Here is a 26,780-nt window from a genome sequence, read left to right on the forward strand (position 1 = left end):
TTCACACAGAGGGTGGTGGGCATTTGGAAAGTGTTGCCAGCAGAGGCGGTAGAGGCAGGCATGGTAGATTTATTTAAGATGCGTTTGGACAGATGCATGAGTAGGTGGGGAGCAGAGCGATACAGATGCTTAGGTATTGACCGGCAGGTTTAGACAGTACATTTGGATCAGATCAGGCTTGGAGGGCTGAAGGGCCTGTTCCTGGGCTGTAAATTTTCTTTGTTCTTTGTTCTTTATCTACCATGTTGGGATCCGAACCCAGGTACCTGGAACATTACCTGGGTCTCTGGATTAACAGTTAACTGAAAACACGATTAAACTATTGCCTACTCCAGAGATAGAGTATCCTTCTCAACAAATACCAGATATCTAGAGTCATAGAGATATACAGCACGGAAACAGATCCTTCGATCCAACTTGTCCATGCCGACCAGATGTCCCAACCTAATTTAGTCCCATTTACCAGCACCTGGCCGATATCCCTGTAAACTCTTCCTATTCATCTACACATCCAGATGCCTTTTAAATATTGCAATTGTACCAGCCTCCAACACTTCCTCTGGCAGCTCATTCCATACACACACCACCCCTGAGTGAAAAAGTTGCCCCTTAGGTCCCTTTTATATCTTTCCCCTCTCACCCTAAACCTATGCCCTCTAGTTCTGGACTCCCCGACCCCAGGGAAAAGACTTTGTCTATTTATCCTATCCATGCCCCTCATGATTTTATAGACCTCTATAAGGTCACCCCTCAGCCTCCGATACTCCAGGGAAAACAGCCCCAGCCTATTCAATCTTTCCCTATAGCTCAAACCCTCCAATCCTGGCAACATCCTTGTAAATCTTTTCTGAACCCTTTCAAGTTTCACAACATCTTTCCAATAGGAAGGAGACCAGAATTGCACACAATATCCAACAGTGGCCTAACCAATGAACTGTACAGCCGCAACATGACCTCCCAACTCCTATACTCAATATTCTGACCAATAAAGGAAAGCATACCAAATGCCTTCTTCACCATCTTATCTACCTGCGACTCCACTTTCAAGGAGCTATGAACCTGCACTCCAAGGTCTCTTTGTTCAGCAACACTCCCTAGGACCTTACCATTAAGTGTATAAGTCTTGCTAAGACTTGCTTTCCCAAAATGCAGCACCTCACATTTATCTGAATTAAACTCCAGCTACCAGTCCTCAGCCCATTGGCCCATCTGGTCCAGATCCTGTTGTAATCTGAGGTAACCCTCTTCGCTGTCCACTACACCTCCAATTTTGGTGTCATCTGCAAATTTACTAACTTATACCTCTTATGCTCACATCCAAATCATTTATATAAATGATGAAAATTGGTGGACCCAGCACCGATCCTTGTGGCACTCCACTGGTCACAGGCCTCCAGTCTGATAAACAACCCTCCACCACCACCCTCTGTCTTCTACCTTTGAGCCAGTTCTGTATCCAAATGGTTAGTTCTCCCTGTATTCCATGAGATCTAACCTTGCAAACCAGTTTCCCATGGGGAATCTTGTCAAATGCCTTACTGAAGTTCGAACAACTTACTGAAGTTTGCTAAACTTAACAAGGGTTTCCAATTTCTTCTTTTTCAAAGACCTAACTTTGGAACTCACTCAAAAGCCACTCCATCAGGAACACCTCAACAACTGCTTGCCTCCCAGTTCCTCACTTCTGTCTCAGGAGATAATGTCCTCCGGGATTCATGAGGCTGTAATCTAGCATCTAATCACCAGCCTGTTCCATTTGCAGTACTTTAGTAGAATACCCCCACTCCTGGATGTTCCTTTGTCCAAACACGTTAACAGATCATCACTACTTATTGACTTTTCTTTGCCCACTTGCCAGCTCTCTGGCAGACAGTCTCCTTTCAGTACCATGAAGCTGATATGATTCGGAGATGCCAGTGTTGGACTGGGGTGTACAAAGTTAAAAATCACACAACACCAGGCTATAGTCCAACAGGTTTAATTGGAAGCACACTAGCTTTCGCAGCGACGCTCCTTCATCAGGTGATTCAATCACCTGATGAAGGAGCAGTGCTCCGAAAGCTAGTGTGCTTCCAATTAAACCTGTTGGACTATAACCTGGTGTTGTGTGATTTTTAACTATGAAGATGATAAAGTGACTTAAGGTTCACCACCTTCTTCTTCATGTATTGCTAACAAACTGCTTGCAGCCTTTTAACTGCTCTGAGTGACCTGTTCAGGGTGGCCTATTGAAAATCTTAAAACAAGGCCCACTTATTCCTCGGCACATTGGAGCGTCACTAATATTTCGGAATGGTTGAATGTAGCAACAGCTCGAAACTGTCTGGTTCTTGAATGTTACAATTTTCACAGATTGCTGGCTTGCATAGTACAAACTGAATACAGCAAAATGGTTTACATCTTACACTTGACCAGTGATCTAAGATTATAGAAACTGTTGGGCAGTACGGGGAGGGCAAAGGAGGAATTCAGCCAATTCAGATTTAGGGCAAACACTGGAAGGAAACTCTGCAGAAGAGTTAGTTTGGGCTATAACATTAGTTTGGGCTATAACGTTAGTTTGGGCTATAACGTTAGTTTGGGCTATAACGTTACACTTACTTCACACCTGATTAATGTTAGGACAGTGCCTCATTCTGGAATGTGCTGTTTAAGTAAACCCATGGTCAACTTGTATGTGTTGTTAGTTAGGCAATAGCCTTCCATCCATATTCCTGAACAATCATAATTCAAAGCTGTGGCAGAAAGAGAATGAACTCGACAATTAGAATCAAACTATATTATAGAGCTAAACTGTTATTGATCACGTGATGAAATTCAGTCCAAAGCCCTTTCAGAGAAACAGCAGTTTAGAAACATTCTCATCTGCACAGCAGCCCAGTTTGGAGGTTTATTACCTAATGTATGTTAATGCAGGAAATGTATTCATATTGAATACATTCAGAGGCAATATGTCACAGCAGTGACAGAGTTCATGCAGCTAGCTGTACCTCAGTATCCTAGTTTACTCACACCTCACTGGGGACTATGTTAATAGGAAACAGAGAGCTGCTTGTTAGTGAAAACCATCACCACAAGTGCAGCATTTCACAAAAAAAAGCTGCACATTCTTAATTAAAATGGATGGAAGCTGGAATCTCATATTAAAGAAAATATTCCTGTCACAGTCTAAAGAAGTACAGAGAGTAGTGAGCAGAGGTATTTGCACAATTTATCAACAATTGAAAGCTGTCTGACCAAAACAGCAGAGCCCAGTCAAAACCAGCAGATGCCACGGATGCGAAAGGGTTTATTTTACAAGGATTGTTTGGCTCGGAGGAACATGAGTGTGAATGCTGTCTGAGACCCCAAGAGGAAACGTTCAATCTCCACAAGCCACAGGCATCCCCTCCCACTCCCCCTGAAATGCCCCTTTGGACTGAGGTTACTCAGGACCTGCCTACCTGCATTTCACTCATTAGATTAGATTAGATTAGATTACATGTGGGTACAACTTGAAACTCTGGGACATTGAGGGTTCTACAGGAGAGAGAACAGGGGCAGGTACTTTTTGAAGTGAATTAGTGTTCTAATTCTACCCTGTGACAGTGTAGCACTCCCTCAGCACTGACCCTCTGACAGTGCAGCACTCCCTCAGCACTGACCCTCTGACAGTGCGGCACTCCCTCAGCACTGACCCTCTGACAGTGCGGCACTCCCTCAGCACTGACCCTCTGACAGTGCGGCCTCCGACAGTGTGGCACTCCCTCTGAACTGGCCCTTTGTACTGAGATTGATAGCCTGCATCACTGCTGTAAGTCCACAAATAGATTCAGGATGTTTCAAATGGTTCATTATCTGAAATTCATTGCCAGGTTAAAAGCTCCATCCAGCTCCAGAATGAGAAGCCTGTAGCTTGGCTCAGAGGCTGGAAGTGCCAACTCATGACTTGCATGGTTAGACTTTCTGATCATCGTGGGTCAGGTTTGGATTAAAGCAGTCCCAAGATACTGAACCACCTTCTGCAGGACTCTCAGTCCAGAGATAACAAGTGTGAGCTCCGAGACAGTGCTGGAGAGCAAGGTTAAATGGGGTTGAATGCCATTTACCTGCACTGTCTCCATTCCTCTTCATGTTATTAATCTTTAGAAACCTCTTGATTTCTGTCTAGAAGCTGCTCAATGATTGAGCTTTCACAGCTCTGACGTGAAAAATTCCAAAGATTCACTATCCTCTGATGTGGAGAAATCCCTCTTCATCTCAGTCTTAAATGCTGTAACCCTTATCCTGAGGCTGTTTCTCTGATTCTATTGTCACTTGCCATGGGGAATCATCCAATCTAGATCCATCCTGTCACAGTCCAAAAGGATTTTGTAATTTTTCAAGAGGCTAACTATCATTTTTCAAAGCTGTCGTCAATCTCTCCTGCACAGGGGTGGCATGGTGGCTCAGTGGTTAGCACTGCTGCCTCACAGAACTAGGAACCATGGCTCGATTCTACAGTTGGGTGACTGTGTGGAGTTTGCTCATTCTCCCCATGTCTGTGTGGCCCAGTGGGTGCTCTCTTTCCTCCCATGGTCCAAAGATTTGTGGGTTAGGTGGATTGGTCATGATAAATTGTCCACAGTGTTCAGGGAATATGCAGGTTAGGTGGGTTACTCATGGTAAATACCGAGATAGGGTCTGGGTGGGATGCCTTTGGAGGGTGAGTGTGACTTTGATGGGCCAAATGGCCTGCTTCCACACTGTAGGGATTCTATAAAAGATCATAACTATCCCAGGGATCAGTCTGATGAATCTCTATTGTACTTCCTTAGATAAAGAAACCAAAACTGTACACGATGCTCCAGGTGAGGTCACACCAAGGCTGTATACAACTGCAGTAAGACACCTTTATCCTTAGATTCAAAACCTTTTGCAATGGAGGGAGCAGACTGTTTGAAATGAAGGACACCCAGATCCCTTTACACACCTGTGCTTGCCAGCTTACCACCACGTGAAAACTTTCTGCTTTTTCTATCAAAATGAATAACACTTATTGACACTATATCTGTCAGCCATGTTCTAGCCCATTCCCTCAGCCACTGAAGGAAGTGGAAAGACTAGAATTTGATATTCACTTCTTTAAATGAACCCTCAGCATATTCTCATGTGTTTTATGGTAATATTCATGACCTTCATTGTGCATCGAGGACACGTCTTGCTGGTTTGATGGATAATTTTACCATCTCTGCTCCTGGAGAAGAGAGGTACCGCAATACAACCAGCATTCGATGTTCTAGTCCCTGACTGTGTCAGAGCAAGGACTTCAAGAATTGGTGGGAAATATGAAATAGACTTTCATCATCATTACTGTGTCGCTCCGTGCTGGGAAATACATCGATCTATGTTCACTGTGATGGCTCTGTTGGCCAATAGCTGCCCAACAATGTACTGGTTCACAGAGGAGGGGCAGTCAGAGGTTCTGCTGAGCGACAGAGTGAGTGAGGGTCCCAGGGATCCTGCCACTGGCCAAGCAAGTGTCAGCCCCAACCGGAGGGAGACCCCTTGTTGTGAGTGCCTGCTAATGTTTGTAATGCTTGCTGTGCTGGGGAAGTGCATCTCATGGTGTCTCTCTCTCTCTCTCTTTTTCTCCTCTCTCTCTCTCTCTCTCTGTCCCTCTCTCTCTCACTCTCTTTCTCTCTCTCTCTCTCTCTCTCTCTCCTCTCTCTCCTCAGCAGCTGGGGAATAAGCAGCTTGCCTTCCAGCAGCAGTTCCTTCAAATGCAGCAGCTTCAACAACAGCATCTTCTAAACCTCCAGAGGCAGGGACTGGTGACACTGCAACCCGGACAGCCCACTGTCCCTCTGCAAACACTCGCACAAGGTAGGTACAAAGCAGGCACCTCACCATTATCTCAGTTTCACCAGCTCACAGGGAGTCTGTGAGTCCAACACTGACAGGGACCAGGTCACATTTAATTCCTGACCCAGGCACAGTGATCCCTGAGACCCCCAGGTACAGTAAATCCCAAGATCCCCAGGTACACTGACCCTCAAGACCCCAGGCACAGTGAACCCTGAGATCTCCAGGCACAGTGATCCCTGAGACCTCCAGGTACTGTAAATCCCAAGATTCCCCAGGCACAGTGTCCCCTGAGACCCTCAGGTTAAGTGACCCTCCAAGATCCCCAGGTACAGTGACCCCCTGTCCCCACCCTGGGTACAATGACCCCTGCCCCCACACCTTAGACGTCTGGGTGCAGGAAATGAAATTGTTGCATTGTAACAAACCCACACAAAAACCTGACCTTACCCAATGTCCTTTAGGACATGTAGTTTATTATACCCACTGGGCCTAGGCACATATGTAACACCAGTCCCTGCCCGTTCTGCCTTACGTTTGGCAATCCTGTGAAATGTCAAGTCAGGCCTGAGCAATAATAATGGCCTTGTCAGTATTGACCCCGTTGTACTAATTGCGAGAGAGGTCATTCAGGATTTAACCACTTTAAAAAAAATTGTTTCCACCTCAGGATTAACTTTTACATTGTTCCTCAATGCTTTTTTAAAATTCCATCGCAACGTGGCTCTTCAGGTTCTGTTTCTGTAAGAATGAGGGCAGAATTCATCAGGATTTGGGAATGACAGCAATTAACCCACATTCTCATGCTTCTAATTTCCACTTTCAGCTCAATTCTTTTAATGATTGTGCTTTCTATGTTAAGTTAAGGCAGTGTCTGTATCCCCAAATGCATCCCATAGCCACTCTTTCCCATTCAATCAAAGGCTGCAGTGATGAGTTAGGCTCAGAGCCTGAGGCAAAGTCTTAACAACACACAAAAATAACACATTGGAGAGGATTCTGTTCCTGTTGTTGTGATTGGATTAAAATATGTCCCCATCTCAATATTTTGCAAACACCGACTGATTATTTATATCCATAGTAGAAAAGTCACAATTAATGATTTTGATACAACTGCAAACTAGCAACTAATAGGAGATTCAACCTTTCGATTTAATAAGTACTGCTGCTCCTGTCTTGGTAACTCGCAGGAAGTGCAGTGTCTCTAATTAGTGTCACAGAGAGACACTGAACCTGTTCAGCCATCATGACAACTCAACTAATGGCCAGATCCGTCAAAACTCATCACTAATTACGCAATTCTCGATTTCAGAAAGAACACTTGAACTTGTTCCCTTTTAAAACTCGTTTAAAACATGCACTGTACTTAGGTTCCTCAATTGCTCAATGAATGAACTCAGTGAGTTACTAAACTAAGTAACTCTGGGTTCAATTCCCAGTACGGGTTACCAGTCCTTGAGGATTATTCTGGAATCTCCAGAAATTAAAGATTCATTTTGTCACAACGAAAAGATGTGTCTTCCTTTCTCATCTTCTGTGACACACTTATATTTACCAACGATAAACATTCAGATTTGGGAGAATGTTTCACTGGCTGTGATGGTTAAAGGGGGGAAAGTCATATGATGAGATCACCACAAACACACCCACTCAGAGCTAATGACTCTGATCACGATATTGTGATGGGTACAGTAGTTTAGGATAAATATAACTAAATGTTTTCAGTAGGTCAGGCCGCATTTGTCAAGAGAGTTTACGTTTCAGGTCTATGATCTTCCATGAGAACTAAATTTCACATTGCTTTCACTGATTGGGAAATGATAATTGCTTGACAGTATAAAATAAGCTCTTGTCTTTCTAGATGGAAGTAGTAGTGGGTTTGGAAGAAGCTGTTTAAGGAACCTGGGTGAATTTCTGCACTGCATCTTGCTACTGAGCGTCAGTGGGGTGCAGGGGGAGGGGGGGGGGGTGGTTGTTTGTGGATGTGGTGCTTAAACATTGTTGGAGCTGCACTCATCCAGGCAAGTGGGGAGTCAGGATTTCATCACACTTCTGATGTGTGCCTTGTAGATGGTGGACAGACTGTGGGGAGTCAGGAGGGGAATTACTCGCAGCAGTATTCCTAGCCTCTGATCTGCTGTCACCACTGTGTTTATATAGAGTCTTAGAGTTATGCATCACAGAAACAAACCCTTCGGTCTGTGCCCCCTCATCTTGAAATCCACCTCCCCAGGGAAAAGACAACTCCCATTAACTCTATCTGTACCTCTGATTATTTCATAAACTTCTGTAAGGTCCCCTCTCAACCTTCTATGCTCCAATAAAAAGAGCCTACCCAGCCTTTCTTTATCACTCAAAACCTTCCACACCCGGCAATATCCTGGGAAATCTCTTCTGAACCCTCTCACGCTTGATAATATCCTTCTTATAACTGGGCTCGAGGTTAGTCCAGTTGAATTTCTGGTCAATGGTAATGTTCAGGATGTTGAGAGTGGGGGATTCAGTGATGGTAACACCATGAATGTCATGGTGCGGTGATTAAATTGTCTCCTGTTGGAGATGATCATTGACCACGAGGTGTGAATGTATAGGAGGATACTAACTGCAGTGGAACTTCATTCCAGGGACAAATCAGAAACATGCAGATTCAATTCAGTTTGCTCATATGAACTTATTGGTGGGCAGTTACAAATCCCCATGTTACATACTCAAATTATATTTGACCAGATCAATGCAACAAGTTCATTTTGAGCAAGTTCATTTTATTGCTACATGTGTCAAAAGTTCTTTCAATAGTTCTGTGTAAAAGCAGACTATTTTAACTTCATTGTTCTGTTACTGATTTGTCAAATTCAGTAAGTGACGTCTGATATTTGACCTGCACAGTGGAGATTATACTCACTTGGGAGATGGCTGGACTGCTGATAGGTCTCCTTTTCATTCCCTTTATGGGTTCATTCCTCCCTTTCTCTGCAACCTCCTCTAATCTTTGGGATGGGCAATAAGTGATGACCCAGCCAATGATTCTTACATCAACAAAAAAAAAGCCACAATTGTACAAATCTTTTGCATTTGTCCAATTCTGATTTCTTCCACATCTCCAATTTCCATCATTTCATCTGCATTGCCTGTGCCTGGGTCCTAAGCTCTTAGACCTCTCCCCTTCTCTCTCTCAGCCTTCATAGTAATCCTTAAAACCTACCTATTTAACTAAAGCTGATCACCAAAATCTGTTCACATGGCCCAGTGTCAAATATTGTTCAATTACATTCCTGTAGGCAATCCCTGACATTGTGCCACATTAAAGGCACTCTGTAAAAGTAAGCTGTTCTTGTGATTTGATTCAGACTGTGTTATCATTTGCAGCAATGTGTCCAGCAGACCTTCAACAACTGTGGAAAGAAGTGACCAGTGTGCAAAGCATGGAGGACCCTCAGAAGAGTGATAGTCTCGACCTCTCAACCAGCAGCTCCACCTCTACCTCTTTCCTAACGTCAAAGAGCTCACCTTCAATATCCCATCATCCTTTGTTGAATGGACAGAACAGCATTCACACTCCAAAGAGAGAAAGGTAGCCTCCAACACAAGAGTGTGATGTGGGAATAAAAAGCTCACCAGAATTAGCATTCTTATACAGCAGTGATTTCTGAAGAACATAGACACAGGAAGAGAGTATTCAGCTTCATGAGCCTGATCCACCAAGCAACAAAACCTTTGCTTCTCTGGATCTCCATTCCTTTTACCACTTTGATTGTCACCCTTACCCACAAGTGCTGTTCATCTTAGTCTCAAACCTGTAGGTTGAGACATTGAGAATTTTTTTTACCATTATCAGTCACTGGGGTTGAAGCTGCATTGATGCTCCACTGCAGTTGCATTGGTGCTCAGTTGGAGTTGCACTGGTGCTCCATTCGGGGAGGTACTGATTAGCAAATGACCACATTCTCTGTGGCTGCCTTAGTGTTCCACCCCAATTGAATGTTGTGTGTGATTTATGCTTCATTGAAGTGAGTAGACGATGGCCCAGTGGCATTATCACAAGACTATTAATCCAGAGACCCAGGTAATGTTCTGGGGACCTTAGTAGGAATCCTGCTGCAGCAGATGGTAGATTTTGAACTCAATAATAATCTTGAAATAAGAGTTTACTGATGACCACAAAACTGTTTTTAATTGCCTGTTAAAACCCATCTGGTTTACTGATGTCCTTCAGGGAAGGAAATCTGCCATCCTCACCTGGTCTGTCCTACATGTGACAGCAAGGTGGTTGACTTTTAACTGCCTTCTGGGTAGTTAGGGATGGGCAATGAATACTGGTCTAGCCAGCAATGCCCATATCCCATGGATGAATGTTTTTTTTAAAATTAGTTCAGATTTTATCATATTAACACTGAGAATGTGGATTTCAATTTTCAAGTGTAAGATTGTCCCTGTTCAATCAGCTGGCCACGCTGAGCTCACCAAGAGTACTAACCTCACTAAACATGGAGACAGGCAACCCATGGCTAAAAACAGATCAGACACTCTGTAGCCAAAGTGCACTCTTTCATTCTGTGGCCTTTTCTGACAGTGTGTTGTGAACTTTCCCTCTTCATGATTTCCCTGTTGTTCATGTGCCATTGATTCACCTCCTCACCTCTGGTCTATTCTTTTCCAGCTTGTCCCATGAAGAAGCCACAGGTGTCCACCCTCTGTTTGGACATGGAGAATGTAAATGGCCAGGTTGTGAAGCTCTGTGTGATGATGTGGGGCAGTTTCTAAAGTGAGTATTTGGGAAGGGGGAAAGATTAATTGTGTGAAGGAGGTTTGTAGAGGATGCAATAAATTATGTTAATAAAGGACTCGTTTTGAGCTTGGTGGGACTCTTCCCTCAAACAGACTCATTTTGAATCCTGTCACTGTAATTCTTCCTTATTCCCTGCTTTGGATTGTACCTGTTCAGTTTAGGATTCTGGAGTAGATGATTCAGAAATGTCCAAACTTCTGAACTAAATGTAAAGGCTTGCTTCACGTTTCACTTTCCTGACACAAATGTCAGAATTTGCTTCATCATCCTGCCCCAGGGACCCAAGCCTGATCTGATTCCCAGTTCAATTCTTGAATTGGGCACAAAGGTATTGATCCTGTATTGTCCCCCTCCTCACTTACTGCCTTTAGGAACTCCATGTTGAAGTTTCATACATTGTTCATTCACCCACCAGTGAGAGCCTAACCCTGAGCAGTTATCTGCTTTTTGTTGATTTTCCCAACCACAGGAAATAGTTTCTGTCCATGCACCTTATCAAATCCTTTAAATAGTGCAAATATCTCAATTAGATCATTCTTTGATCTTCTAAACTCAAGGCTGTACGAGCTAAATCCATCCTCATAAATCAATCCTTTTAGCCACAGGAAAATATTTTGATTTTGAACATTAATAACAATGGGTTGAATGATTGAGAGCTTTCATTGAATTGCTTTGCAGACAGATCTAATAATAGTTCTGGATTTCTTTGTTAATTCTCAGCAAGGAAGCAACAGTATTCTTCATCCCTAGTTGCCCCTTGAGAAGGTGGGGGTGAACTGCTGCAGTCCATGTGCTGTAGATAGACCCACAATGCCCTTAGGGAGGGAATCTCAGGATTGTGACCCAGAGACAGCGAAGGAACAGTGATATATTTGCAAGTCAGGATGGTGAATGGCTTGGAGGGGAACCTGCAGAGGGTGGCGTTCCCATGTATCTGCTGCCCTTGTCCTTCTAGATGGAAGTAGTTGTGGGTTTGGAAGGTGCTGTCTAAGGATCTTTGGTGAATTTCTGCAGTGCATCTTGTCGGTAGTACACACTGCTGCTACTGAGTGTCAGTCGTGGAGAGAGTAGCTGTTTGTTCCTGTTTGGAACTCATGGAATACAATGAGCTGAGAGTAGATTGATAGCTTGCAACTCCTAGTTACAGCCACAGGTTCTGTGATCAGGTCTTGTCCAAGTTGTGAGTCTTTAAGCTAGCTCACTCCGTGTGAAATGTGGAATATGAATAGATCAGAATGACCCAATGCAGTGTGGAAACAGCAGCTACCTCTTCAAAAAAGTCTTCACAATGGAATTATCTAACCTTCCCGTCCCTTCATTGGAATGACAGCTTAATGCTCTGTCCAACATGGATATTGTTTTAAAAGAAAGGGGTCCTGTTTCTTCCTTTTGAAAGGAGCTCACAATAAAAACACCTTCAGGTTATTGAGGAATTTGTTAGAGAGAGGGAGAATGTTTCCCCTTGTGGAGGAGACCAAAAACCCAGGCTGTAAGGAGAAGGCAATCACTGATAAATCTAACCAGGAACATGGGGGAAAGCTCTTCACCAGAGAGAAGACACAAAGCTTACAATGTCAAGGGGTAGCTGAGGTGAACAGTAAAGATGGATTTAAAGAAAAACTAAATAAATTCACTGGGGAGGGTGATGACTGAGTGGTATTATCATTAGTATATTAAACTAAAAACTCAGCTAATGTTCTGGGCACCTGAGTTTGAATGCCACCATGACAGGAGGTGGAATTTGAATTCACTTAAAAAAATCTAGAATTAAGAAACTAACGTAAATTACTGAATTGTTGATTGTTGGAAAAAACCCATCTGGTTCACTCATGTCCTTCAGAGAAGGAAATCTGCCATGCTCACCTGGTCTGGCCTCCATGTGACTCCAGACCCACAGCAATGTGGTTGGCACTCAATTGCCCTCTGAAATGGCCGAGCAAGCCATTCAGTTATACCAATCGCTACAAAGTCTCAAAGAATGAAACCAAATGGATCACCTGGCAGTGACCCAGGCACCGGAATGACAACGGCAGAAACAGCCCTGTCCACCCTGCAATGTTCTCCTCACTAACACCTGGGGGCTAGTGCCAACACTGGGAGACCTCTCTCACACACTAATCAAGCAACAGCCTGATACAGTCATACTCACAGAATCATACCTTACAGGCAATGTCCCAGACACCACCACCACCATCCCTGGATATGTCTGTCCCACCGGCAGGACAGACCCAGCAGAGGTATGGCTCAGTGGGATACAGTCGGGAGGAATTTGTTATGGGAGTCCTCAACATTGGCTGTGCACCCAATGAAGTCTCATGGCTTCAGGTTAAACATGGGCAAGGAAACCTCTTACTGGTTACTATGTACCGTCCTCCTTCAGCTGATGAATCAGTACTCCTCCAGGAAGCACTGAGGGTGACAAGGACACAACATGTACTCTGGGTGGGGCACTTCAATATTCACCACCAAGAGTGACTCAGCAGCATCACTACTGACTGAGCTGGTCGGGTCCTAAAGGACATAGCTGCTAGACTGGTGGTGAAGGAACCAACAAGAGGGAAAAACATACCTGACCTCGTCCTCACCAATCTGCGAGCTGCAGATGCATCTGTCCATGGCAAAATCAGTAAGAGCCTTTGTGGAGACAAAGCACTGTCTTCACATTGAGAATAACCTCCATCGTGTTGTGTAGCACTATCACCATGCTAAATGGGACAGATTTAGCAACTCAAGACTGGACATCCATGAGGCACTGTGGGTCATCAACAACAGCAGAATTGTATTCCAGCTCAATCTGTAACCTCGTGGCCCGGCATATCTCTCACTCAACCATTACCATCAAGCCAGGGGATCGACCTTAGTTCAATGGAGTGTGTAGAAGGGCAGCACTAGGCGTACCTGAACATGATGTGTCAACCTGGTGAAACTACAAAACAGGACTACTCGCATGGCAAACAGCTTAAGAAGCAAGTGATAGACTGATCAAAGTGATCCCACAACCAATGGATAAGATCTAAGCTCTGCAGTCCTGCCACATCTAGTTGTGAATGGTGGTGGATGATTAAACATATCACTGGAGGAGGAGGTTCCACAATATTCCCATCCTGAATGATCGAAGAGCCCAGCACATCAGTGTAAAAGATAAGCCTATAGCTTTCGCAGAAATCTTCAGCTAGACATGCTGAGTGGATGATCCATCTAAACCTCCTCTCGTGGTTCCCAGCATCACAGATATCACTCCAAGTAATTCACTTGAGAAATGATTGGAAACACTGGACACTGCAAAGGCTACAGGCCCTGGCAACATTGCAGCAACAGTACTGAAGTTTGTGCTCCAGAACTTGCCGCTCCCCAAGCCAAACCTTCCCTGTAAAGTTACAACACTGGCATCTACCCGACAATGTGGAGAATTGCCCTGGTATCTCCTGTACTTAAAAAGCAGGACAATCCAACCCAGCCAATTACCGCCCCATCAGTCTACTCTTGATCATCAGTAAAGTGATGGACGGTGTCAGCAACAGGACTATCAAGCAGCACCTGCTCAGCAATAACCTGCTCAGTGACACCCAGTTTGGGTTCCACCAGGGCCACTCCTGACCTCATTACAGCTTTAGTTCAAACATTGTGATGTATGAACATGGGCAATAGTTTATCAGGTGAAATAGAAAGTGGCTGGAAAAGGCTCATGTGAAGCACAGCCACCTGCACAGAGTAGATGGGCTGAATGGCCTGATTCTGCTGTATTTCTGAAGCAATTATATTTCCAATGAAAGTATTTACTTTAATGATTTAATATTGTGCCTTTAATCTTTACTTTAAGGTTATAAATACGTAGTTGAAGCTGTCCCTTTGGAACGAAACACAGCAGTCACACAGTATTTGAAATATTCTCTGTCTTGGTGATGTGTCAGTCATTGTGTATCTTCTGTTATTGTTCAGTCAATGTTTTATGGCCTAGCGCATAATTGTAGAAGTTTACTCAGCCAATTAGGTGAGATGTACAAATAGTCAATCTGTTAACAGTACCTCTAACCGTAAACGCTCTCAGGTACTGACCTCATTAGTGAAGTGATTTAGATAGACACAGGGGAGTGGTAATGGGGACACAGGTACCAAGGGAGACAATAATTAGATACAACACTTAACTGCAATCTAGATTCTTGCCCATAGACGCCTCGAGTAGTAACTGATTTATGGGATCTCACTCTGTCTCCAAAAAGGGTTAGGATTTCAAAATAGTTCCTATTCTGGTGCTCCATCAGTTAACTCTTCATCTGCCAAGATTATTCTCCAAAGGAACAGGTACTCTGTACATGAGGTGGAACATTCAGGACCTGTGTCATCAAAGAAATTGCTAGAATATTTTCCAAGAATGTTATAAATCTCACTTTGTAAAAAATAAAGCTAGTGAAATGCCAAATCAAAAATGGCAACATGCCAGAAACCCAGAATCAGGCAGTGTTTGTGCAGGCAAGTTCATATTACAAACATGGATCTTTTTTTCAAGGTATAAATATAGTGTAGACCGTTTCAGACAGGAATAGAACAAGGGGGAAGTGAGGGTAAAGAAACATACACACTCTCATACATTCCTGCCCGTGTACACACACTCACATTCACAACCACACCCTTACCCTCATACACACTTACAACCACTCACTCACACACACTCGGACACACTCAGGCACAGTACACAAACACCCACACACTCACCCGTATACATACATTCATCCAGATCCACACTTCTTTTAAAATCATCTGTGGGATATGGGCATTGCTGGCAAGGCCAGCATTTGTTACTTGTCCCTAGTTGCCCTCTTGAGAAGGTGGGGGTGAGCTACCTTCTTGAGCCACTGCAGTCCACTGCAGTCCAGTGCCCTAGGGGAGGGAATTTCAGGATATTGACCTAGCAACACTAAAGGAATGGCGATATAATTCCAAGTCAGGATGGTGAGTGACTTGGAGGGAAACTTGCAGATGGTGGTGTTCTCATGTATCTGCTCCCCTGTCCTTCTAGATAGAAGTAGTCATGGGTTTGGAAGATGCTGTCTGAGGATCTTTGTTGAATTTAGATTACTTACAGTGTGGAAACAGACCCTTCGGCCCAACAAGTCCACACCGACCTGCCGAAACACAACCCACCCAGACCCATTCCCCTATATTTACCCCTTCACCTAACACTACCGGCAATTTAGCATGGCCAATTCACCTGACCTGCACATTTTTGGACTGTGGGAGGAAACCGGAGCACCCAGAGGAAACCCACGCAGACACGGGGAGAATGTGCAAACTCCACACAGACAGTTGCCTGAGGCTGGAATTGAACCCGGGTCTCTGGCCCTGTGAGGCAGAGTATCTTGTCAATAGTACACATTGCTGCGACTAAGCATCAGTAATGGAGGGAGTGGATGCTTGTGGACACCAATTAAGTTGTCTGCTTTGTCTTGACTGGTGTCAAGCTTCTTGAGTGTTGTTGGAGCTGTACCCATCCAGGCAAGTGGAGAGTATTCCATCATACTCCTGACTTGTGCCTGATGGATGGACAGGGTCTGTTGAGTGAAGTGGTGAACTACTCACTGCATAATTCCTAGAATTTGACCTGCTCTTGTATCCAGTGTATTTGTATGACCAGTTCAGTTTAGTTTCTAGTTAATGGTAATGTTTAGGATGTTAATGGTGGGAAATGTAGTGATGATGATGATTCCATTGAATGAGAAGTGGCGATTGTTAGATTCAGTCTTATTGGAGATTGTCATTGCGTGGTACTTGGGTGGCACAAGGGTTACTTGCCATCTATTCACCCAAGCCTGAATATTGTGCACGTCTTCTTGTATTTTGAACATGGGCTGCTACAGTATCTGAAGAGTCACAAACAGTGCTGAACATTGTGCAATCATTAGTGAACATTCCCACTTCAGACATTATGATGGAGGGAAAGTCATTGATGAAGCAGCGAAAGGTGGTTGGGCCTAGGACACTACCCTGAGGAATTCCTGCAGAGCTGTCCTGTCCACTAACTGTTATCTTGTTTACATTCTCTAATCTTGGTAGTTACACATAATGACAATGGTTAGTTTTCTACTGCCTGAGATAGAACGTAGAACACAGAACACAGAATAGTACAGCACAGTACAGCATAGTCCAGGCCCTTTGGCCCACAATATTATGCCGAGCATTTATCGTAATCTAAGATCAATCTAACCTACACACCCCTCAACTTACTGTTGTCCATGCACTTGTCTAGCAGTCGCTTAAATGTCCCTAATGTCTCTGACTCTACCACCATTGCTGGCAGTGCATTCCACGCACCCACCACTCTCTGTGTAAAGAACCTACCTCTGACATTTCCCCTAAACCTTCCTCCAATCACCTTAAAATTATGACCCCTCATGACAGCCATTTCTGCCCTGGGGAAAAGTCTCTGGCTATTGACTCTATCTCTGCCTCTCATTACCTTGTACACCTCTATCAAGTCACCTCTCTTCCTCCTTCTCTCCAGTGTGAAAAACGCGAGCTCACTCAACCTCTCTTCATAAGAGAAGCCCTCCAATCCAGGCAGCATCCTGGTATATCTCCTCTGCATCCTCTCTAAATCATCTAAATCCTTCCTATACTGAGGCAACCAGAACTGGACACAATATTCCAAGTGTGGTCTAACCAGGGTTTTATAGAGCTGCAGCAAAACCTTGCGGCTCTTAAATTCAATTCCCTTGTTAATGAAAGGCAAAACACCATACACCTTCTTAACAACCCTAGCTACTTTGGTGACAACCTTAAGGGATCTATGTACGTGGACCCCAAGATCCCTCTGTCCCTCCACACTGCCAAGAATCCTGTCTTTAACCCTGTACTCAGCATTCAGGTTCGACTTTCCAAAATGAATCACTTCACATTTATCCAGGTTGAACTCCATCAGCCACTTCTTAGCCTAGCTCTGCCTCCTGTCTATGTCTTGTTGTAGCGTGTAACAGCCCTCGACACTATCTACAACACCACTGACCTTTGTGTCATTGGCAAACTTACTAACCCACCCTTCCACTTCTTCATCCAAGTCATTAATAAAAAATACATAGAAAAGAGGCCCAAAAACAGATCCCTGCGGGACACACTGGTCACTGACCTCCAGGCAGAATACTTTCCATCCACTACCACTCGCTGTCTTCTTTCAGCCAGCCAATTCTGTATCCAGACAGCCAAATGTCCCTGTATCCCATACCGCCTAACTGTCTGAATGAGCCTACCATGGGGAACCTTATCAAATGCCTTACTGAAATCCATATACACCACATCCACTGCTTGACCTTCATCGACTTGTCTCATCACATCCTCAAAGAGCTCAATAAGGCTTGTGCGGCATGACCTGCCTCTCACAAAGCCATGCTGACTATCTTTAATCAAACAATGTCTTTCCAAATAGTCGTAAGTCCTATTTCTCAGAATCCTTTCCAGCACCTTGCTTACCATAGATGTACGACTGACTGGTCTGTAATTCCCAGGAATTTCCCAATTCCCTTTCTTGAACAAAGGAACAACATTTGCCACCCTCAGATCATCTGGTACTGCTCCTGTGGAGGGTAAGGATGCAAGGATCATCACCAGAGGTGCAGCAATCTCATTCCTCGCTTCCCGTAGTAACCTTGGATAGATCTGGTCTGACCCTGGGGACTTATCTACATTCTTGCTTCCCAGAATTTCCAACACATCCACTTTCTTAATATCAATCCATTCAAGTCTATTAATCTGGTCCATGATGTTCTCACTATCAACAAGGTCCCTCTCTCTCTAATGAATGCAAACTTCAGAAAATCCAGCTCATTATTAACTGAAAGAAATATCTCTGATTTTCAACTGAGTGAACCAACATTAACTACCCCATCATCTCACTCAGGAACCTGTACATTCAGTAAAGCACCACTCACTGGAATATTGAGTCAAACTTCCCCTCTCTGGAGGTGGAAATAATGAGGCAAGTTGTCCCTGATGTGACACCAACCCCTTCTCGCTAGCTCACTAAATAGTTTGAGGGCAAGGAGGTCTATGAATGATCTTCTTGATTCACCGTTAGGCCCCTAAGTCGTCAATTAACGGGAGCTTAAGGGCCTTGACTTGCCGTTTCCCCAATTCCTGTCAGGAGAGGTGTTTAGTTTCCTGTCTGGGAATCCACAGAGGGCTGGATAAGGAAGGAGGGCTGGCTCCAATTGCCTCAGTTAGACATATAGATGTAGGGAAAGGAGTGTCCTTTAACAGGTGTATCCCATCCTTGAATCTGACTCTCTGACCCCCCTCTCCCTTGACCCCCCCCCACCAAAATACTTCTCAATGCTGAATACCCAGGTGTAGACCTTGATTGGCTGCTTCTTTGGAACCTGAGACTACCAGCATCTCATTGCTGAGAGGCTGGAAGAGCACAGCACATCAGACAGTATCCGAGGAGTAAGGCAGTTGATATTTTTCAGCCCAAAACCCTTTGTCCTGAAGCGTTGACTTTCCTGCTCTTCGGATGCTATCTGACCTGTTGTGCTCTTCCAGCTTCTCACCAATTGGCTCCCATTTCTGACATCTACTGTCCTCACTGTCTCCAAGCGTCTCATTGCTCACAGTTTCTGGCGAGCCAATGGAAAGGTCTGCGAAATGTTGAGGAGTGTGCCCAAACCACGCTCTCCGTGAGCTGATTGGTGCACAATAGACTGTGTGTTCTTCACTGACATTCATCCTTTTTTTAAACAGGGAAAGTCACACCTATTGTTTCTCCGGCTTAGTTCCAATATTGGCTTGTAATGGTTTGAGGACATTATCATAACATTTCTACATGGAAGCAGGGCATTGCACCCACACTGACCTTCCCACCAAGACCCACCCCATCCCTGTAACCCTGCATTTCCCATGAACAATCCACCTTTGCACTGTGGGAGGAAACACATGCAGACATGCGGAGAATGTGCAAACTCCACACAGTCACCCAAGGGTGAAATCAAACCTGGTAGCAGTGTTAACCACTGAGCTACTGTGCTACCCGAGCAATGTTTAATGTTGTGGCTGTGATGGAGCTCCCACCATCATTATCTAAGCTCTAGGGTCAGCCCAGCAGCTGCATGATTCATGTGGCACTGAGTGGATGTATCTTATGACAATCTCTGTTTCCCAATCACATGAAGCTGAGCCAGTCAGATTTACCAGACAGATTCTACTGTGTTGCTAAACGCAATAAGAATGTTCTTTGCAGATTGTCTGTACCCAGTGTCTGATTCATCAGTTGCTGGAGTTCCTGGTGATGATTTCTGTGTGATCTAATGGAATACTTGCTGGAAACTGTATTTACATCTTTACATGTCTTACTGGAAGGAACAGTATTAACTCCCACTGACACTGTCTGCCAAATGAGATTATATTCAGAGCAGGATTTCATGTTAAATGTTCCACAAAAATAGGAACACTAAACAAATAGGAAACCATCTCAAGGTACTTCCCAGGAGTAATTTTCAATAAAGATCTGACTTTGGGTCACATGGGGTGATTTTAGGACAGTGATTGGAAATATCATTGAGGAGATAGGTGAGAAGGAATATCACAGAGGAATCGGCAGAGATCTTCAAGGAGATTCAGGTCCAGGGAGATGGTTGAGCCATTTGCATTTCAAGAGATTACAAGGGAAGATGATTCTGATTTGACAGAATCAGAATGAAACAGAGGAATGTATTAGTCCTGACCTCCATCTCCCTGGACCTGAATCTCCTTGAAGATCTCTGCCGATTCCTCTGTGATATTCCTTCTCACCTATCTCCTCAATGATATTTCCAATCACTGTCCTAAAATCACCCCATGTGACCCAAAGTCAGATCTTTATTGAAAATTACTCCTGGGAAGTACCTTGAGATGGTTTCCTATTTCAACCTCACCATATAACTGCCAGCTTTTCCTTTAATCAATGAAGTCCAATGACTTTGCATTGAACAAATCTGGTATTTCAGATCTGGTTACCCAGGATTTTGGATTGAATTTATTTTATTTGTCCTCGGGATTTGAGCATCGCTGGTCAGGACAGACTTTAATGTCCCGCAGAAGGTGATGGGGAGCCATTTCCTTGCCCTGTTGTGTTCCCAGGCAGTGTTGCTGGCTAAATGGTTTTATCACTGAGCTATTAATCCAGCAACATGGTAATGTTCTGGGGACTGGGATTCAAATCCCATCTCAGCATTTTGAGTTTCAATTTGAATTCAATAAATAGAAATCTGGAATTACGAGTCCAATGATGATCATGAAATTGTTGTCTATTGTTTGCGAAAATACCCATCTGGTTCACTAATACTCTGTAGTGGTGGAAATCTGCCAGCCTTACCCGGTCTGATCTCCAACAATGTAGTTGATTCTTAACTGCCCTCTGGGCAACTAGGGATGTGCAATAAATGTTGCCTGGCCAGTGATGCCCTCATCCTGTGAATGAGTAGAAAACAAACTCTGTGTCCACAATGCCTTGCTACTCACTCAGTGATGCAGATGTACAGCTAATTGTATGTGACTGATATTTACATTGGAATTTTCCCAATCCAACAAAGAGCTGATCACCACGGGGGTCACCATCTGGAGGTTTATCACATGACCTTCAGCAGCCCATCCCCACCTCCTCACCCCAATTCTGCTTTATCAACTGGTCCTCCCTCACATCAAGGTGCCCTACCTACCACAAATATTTGGAAACTGAGAGGTAAGAATTTGGATAATCCTTGACTCCTGGTACTTTCTTGACTCTTCCTCCCATTGCCACATTGTGATTTAACTTACCTGTGTTTAGTTTTCCCAGATTTTCTTCTCAGGAGTTCCGGGAAGATTAAACTTTTTTTCACTGAAAGTCCCTGACACTTTGAGCTGGTTGGCAGCTGTAAGTTTCAAAGTTGACAGGATACTGTGCAGGAGCTTCCCAAATAGTTTGTGCCCTGATTTAAGGCTTCACCCTTGATGCAGTCCCAGGTGAATGTTTTGAGGCAGTGTGGTGAGACCTGGTGCAGAGAGTTGGGATGGGGGCATTCAAGTGACAGGGATACAGCCACAAAACTGCAACAAAGACACTGACCATTTTACAGAATTTGTTCATGTCAGTTTGATCAGAAAAGCATTGAAAGACAGTACAAAACAGGGGTATAATTCTAAAGGATGTGCAGGATCAGAGGGACCTGGGTGCATAAATACACAGATTGTTGAATACAATAAGATAGATGGGGAGAGCAGTAAATAAAGCACACAGTATTAATAGGGATGGGGCACAAGGGTAAAGAGGTGATGTTGAACATGTACAAGACGCTTGTTAGACCTCAGCTGGAGAACAGTGTACCACATTATAGGAAAGATGTGAGTGTATTGGAGAGAGTGCCAAAACAGTTTAGTACAGTGGTAATAAATGTCAGTGATGAGGATAGATCAAAAAAGTTGGGGCTGTTCTCCTTCGACAGAAGAGGCAGACAGGAAATTTGATAGAGGTTTTTAAAAGCATGGACGGGCTGGACAGAGTAGATGGGGAAAAGCTGTTCCCTCTCATAAAAGAAACAAGAATGAGAGGGCATAAATTTACAGTGATGTGCAAACAAAGCAAGGATGATGTGAAGAAGACATGGAGAGCCATTAAAGTCTGCTTGGGAAAATGGTGGAGGAAGTTTCAATTGAGGCATTCAAAAGGGAATTGGCTGATTATTTTGACAGAAATACTTTGTAAGGGCAAAACGCAGGAGATTGGCACAGGAGAATGATGTTCTGTTGAAGAGCTGGTTCAGACACAATGGGCCAAATGGCCTCCTTCTGTACCAAAGCAATTCTGTGATTCTGGGCATCAGAATGACATTAGCGAGATGTGGCTGGAATCTACCATAAAGAGATTTCTCCACAGTTACCTGACGCATCACTTCCTGTCTGCCTGATTTATTGCAGGCATTAGTGTCTTGGTTGTTTATCTGAAAGACTGTAGTTAATTCAGCCAGGGCTAAACTACAGGGCATCACCAGGATTAAAAAGACTATCAGGTAGGAAGCTGGATTTAAGGAAAAAAATATTGGCTTGTCATCTGAATGCCCAGTGTTTAAAACATTGTTTACTACTGAGGAAAGGAAGAATAAAAGAAGTGGAGATGTATTGCTGAGATGTTCCGATGGAATGAGTTAGGATTGGATGACAAGTCTCAATTTTAGCACAAAGTAGGAGGGCAGAGGGTCACTGACCATCGTTTTATTGATGAACTAGGGAAAAGGAGAGACCAGAAAGATTTGGTGATTATAACTTTGTGTGATAAGGAATTGACAGCCAGCTTACATCTCTTCCAACTTTTAGAATTAAATCATATAGCACAGAAAGAGACCAACTGGCCCATTTTGGCCCCTGAAAAATCCTTCCAGTTAGATTCTCTTACCGCTCCCAGTTCTCAATGATTTTTTTAATTGCATTTCCTAATTTGTCCAAAAGGTATGGTGGCTCAGTGGTTAGCACTGCTGCCTCACAGTGCCAGGCACCCGGGTTCAATTCCAGCCAAGGGCAGCTGTCTCTATGGAGTTTGCATATTTTCTCTGTGTCTGCATGGGTTTCTTCCCACAATCCAAAGATGTGCATGTCAAGTGAATTGGCCATGCTAAGTTGCCCATAATGTTCAGGGATGTATAGGTTAGGGGCAGATGTAGAGTTCTAGGGAATGTGTTTGGGTGGGATACTCTTTGGAGGCTTGGTGCGGACTTGAAGGGCCGAAGGGCCTATCTCCACACAGTATGGATTCTTCTATGAGAGTCACCAATCGCTGTTTGTCCTGTGGACAGCACTGAAGGTGTTCATTGTCACTCATCTGGGATCTTTAGCAGGAGCTAATCTTCAAAGTTGTCTGTTGGCCTGTGCTCTTGTCCTGAGCTGTGCAGTGTTATCCTGAGCTGTCTCCTCACTGCCTTCCCCCAAGGGATGTCAAGCAGAGCCATATCCATTAGATATGGGAAAGAAAGCTGTCTGCACCTTGAAGGGATATCCACATGGAGTCGGCAGAGGCCTCAAAAAGAGTGATCCATAGAAAACCAACGGAGTCTGCCTGGCACAAAGATAATCCTGCATTTGTGCAGTGGCTGTTATACCTGGCTTCCTGTCACCAATGCCATGTAATGTGAAGCAAGCAGCACACATCTGAGCTGCTCTTAAGACAGAGCTCAACAGATTCTTGACCAAAGAGAGAGTCAAAGGTTATGGTGGTTTAGGCAGGAAAATGGAAATGAGATCACAATCAGCTCAGCCAATGGTCTTATTGGATGGTGGAGCAAGCTCGAGGAGATGAAAGGCTGACTCCTCCTCCTGATTCTGATGGTTATTGCTTCATGTGCTTTTTGTTCCCTGTCAATAAGGAAGTGTTTGAGTTACATCAATAAGAAAGTGCTTGAGCTACAACAACAACTTATATTTGAGCTCAGTCGCCACCAGCTTTTCAGGAAGAGAGGTCCAAAGATTCATGAACCTTCTGTAAGAAACAAAACTCCTCATCTTTGTCTTAAATGAACCATCTTCAATTTTTATACATTGCCCCTAGTTTGAGATTCTCCCAGAAAGGGAGATATCCTCTCCGTATCCATCCTGGCAAGACCCCTCAGGATCTTCTGTGTTTCAATCAAGTCACCGCTTACTCTTCTCAGTTCCAGTAGATACAAGCCCAGCCTATCTGACCTTCCCTCATAAGACACCTCCCCCATTCCAGGGATTAGTCTGGTAAAACGTCTCTGAACAGCTTCCTTGAACATAGAGACCAGTATTGTACACAATATTTCAGACATGGTTACACCACTGCCTTATTCAACTGAAGCATAACCTCCCTGCTTTGTATTCAATTCTCACCGCAATAAACACAACATTCTATAAGTAATTTGCTCATAATTTGCTGTACTTGTGCACTAGTTTTCTTCAATTCATAGACTGGACACCCAGACCCCTCTGCAATCTCTCAATGTTTTAGAGAATATGTTTCTTTTTTATTCTTCCTATTTTCATATTTTCCCACATTGTACTCCATTTGCCAGACAGTTGCCCACTGACATTTTAGAACATAGAACAATACAGCACAGAACAGGCCCTTCGGCCCTCGATGTTGCACTGACCTGTGAACTATTCTCTGCTCGTCCCCCGACACTATCTCAAAATCATCCATGTGCTTATCTAAGGATTGTTTAAATCTCCCTAATGTGGCTGAGTTGACTACATTAGCAGGTAGGGCATTCCACACCCTTACCACTCTCTGTGTAAAGAACTTGCCTATGACATCTGTCTTAAATCTATCACCCCTCAATTTGTAGTTATGTACAAGCTGACATCATCATCCTACGAAAAAGACTTTCACTGTCTACCCTGTCTAATCCCCTGATCATCTTGTATGTCTCCATCAAATCCCCTCTTAGCCTCTTCTTGCCAATGAGAACAGGTTCAAGTCTCTCAGCCTTTCCTCATAAGACCTTCCCTCCAGACCAGGCAACATCCTGGTAAGTCTCTTCTGCACATTTTCCAATGCTTCCACATCATTCCTGAAATCTGGGGACCAGAACTGTACACAATATTCCAAGTGTGGTTGCACCAGCGTTTTGTATAGTTGCAGCATGATATTGTGGCTCCGGAACTCAATCCCTCTATCAATGAAACCTAACACACTGAATGCCTTCTTAACAGCACTATCCACCTGGGTGGCAACTTTCAGGGATCTATGTACATGGATTCCAAGATCTCTCTGCACATTCACACTTCCAAGAATCTTTCCATTGACCCAGTACTCTGCCTTCCTGTTATTCTTCCCAAAGTGCATCACCTCACATTTAGCTGCATTGAACTCCATTTGCCACCCCTCAGCCCAATTCTGCAGTTTATCCAAGTCCCCCTGCAACCTGTAACATTCTTCCACACTGTCCACCACTCCACCGACTTTAGTGTCGTCTGCAAATTTACTAATCCATCCGCCTATGCCTGCGTCTAAGTCATTTATAAAAATGACAAACAGCAGTGGCCCCAAAACAGATCCTTGTGGCACAAACAAAACAGAATCCAGAATTGATCCCTGTGAAACATCGCTGGTCACAGGCCTCCAGTCCGAAAAGCAACTCTCCACCATTACTCTATGTCTCCTACTGTCAAGCCAATAGCTATTAGTAAACTCCTCCGTTCTCTTCATGACTTACTTTCACTCCTAACATTGAGTCACCAGCAAATTTAGCAAACACACCCTCCATCTCTCCATCTAAATCATTGCTCTAACTTGTAATATGTTGATGTCCCAGCACTGACCCCTGTGGCACACCACTCATTATTCCTTGTACCAACCAGAAAATGATCCAATTAAAGTGACAGAATTATACGGCATGGAAACAGACCCTTCGGTCCAACCAGTCCGTGCTGAACATAATCCCAAACTGAACTTGACCCACCTGCCTGCTCCTGGCCCAAATCTCTCCAAACCTTTCCTAATCATGTATCTATCCAAATGTCTTTTAAACATTGTAACTGTACCCACATCCACCATTTCCTCAGGAAGTTCATTTCACACATGAATCACCCTCTGTGTAAAATATTTGCCTGTTACATCTTTTTAAAACATCTCTCCTCTCACTCGAAAAATGTGCCCCCTAGTCTTGAAATCCCACACCCTAGGGAAAAGACAACTGCCATTAACCCTATTTATACCCCTCATTATTCTATAGACTTCTGTGAGTTTGCCTCTGAACCTCTTTCACTCCAGTGAAAAAAAGTTCCAGCCTATCCAGCCTTTCTTTATAACTCAAACCTTCCATACCCAGCAACATCCTGGTAAATCTCTTCTGAACCATCTCTAGGATAATATCCTTCCTAAGACTGGGCGACGAGAACTGGACACAGTATTCCAGAAAAGGCCTCACCAATGTCCTGTACAACCTCAACATGGCGTCCCAATTCCTGTGCTCATGGGTCTGAGCAATGAAGAGAGGCATGCCAAATGCCTTTTTAACCAAGCTGACTATAAATGATGCAAACTTCAAAGGATTATGTACCTGCACCCCTAGGTTCCTCTGTTCAACAACACTACCCAAAGCTCTACCATTAATTGTTTAAGAGGTAAAAACAAAGACTGCAGATGCTGGAAACCAGATTCTGGATTAGTGGTGTTGGAAGAGCACAGCAGTTCAGGCAGCATCCAAGGAGCAGCGAAATC

General features: G+C 44.0%; 1 protein-coding gene across 8 annotated transcripts in view; it reads left to right on the forward strand.

Annotated features, from left to right (window-relative positions):
• Positions 1-26,780, forward strand: part of foxp4 (forkhead box P4) — a 396,512-nt gene that overhangs the window by 294,338 nt on the left and 75,394 nt on the right. For 7 of the 8 annotated variants that reach the window (XM_087973402.1, XM_043716312.2, XM_043716314.2 and 4 more), the window contains 3 exons: positions 5,697-5,844; positions 9,190-9,394; positions 10,481-10,585. In XM_087973402.1, coding sequence (XP_087829528.1) covers positions 5,697-5,844; positions 9,190-9,394; positions 10,481-10,585 — 458 coding nt within the window. The remainder of the gene's footprint in view (positions 1-5,696; positions 5,845-9,189; positions 9,395-10,480; positions 10,586-26,780) is intronic. The other variant, XM_087973403.1, reaches the window with a different exon arrangement.

This window comes from Chiloscyllium plagiosum, unplaced genomic scaffold, assembly GCF_037043375.1.
Source record: "Chiloscyllium plagiosum isolate Xiang-an unplaced genomic scaffold, Cpla_swu_hap1 HiC_scaffold_26, whole genome shotgun sequence".
Classification (NCBI taxonomy): domain Eukaryota; kingdom Metazoa; phylum Chordata; class Chondrichthyes; order Orectolobiformes; family Hemiscylliidae; genus Chiloscyllium; species Chiloscyllium plagiosum.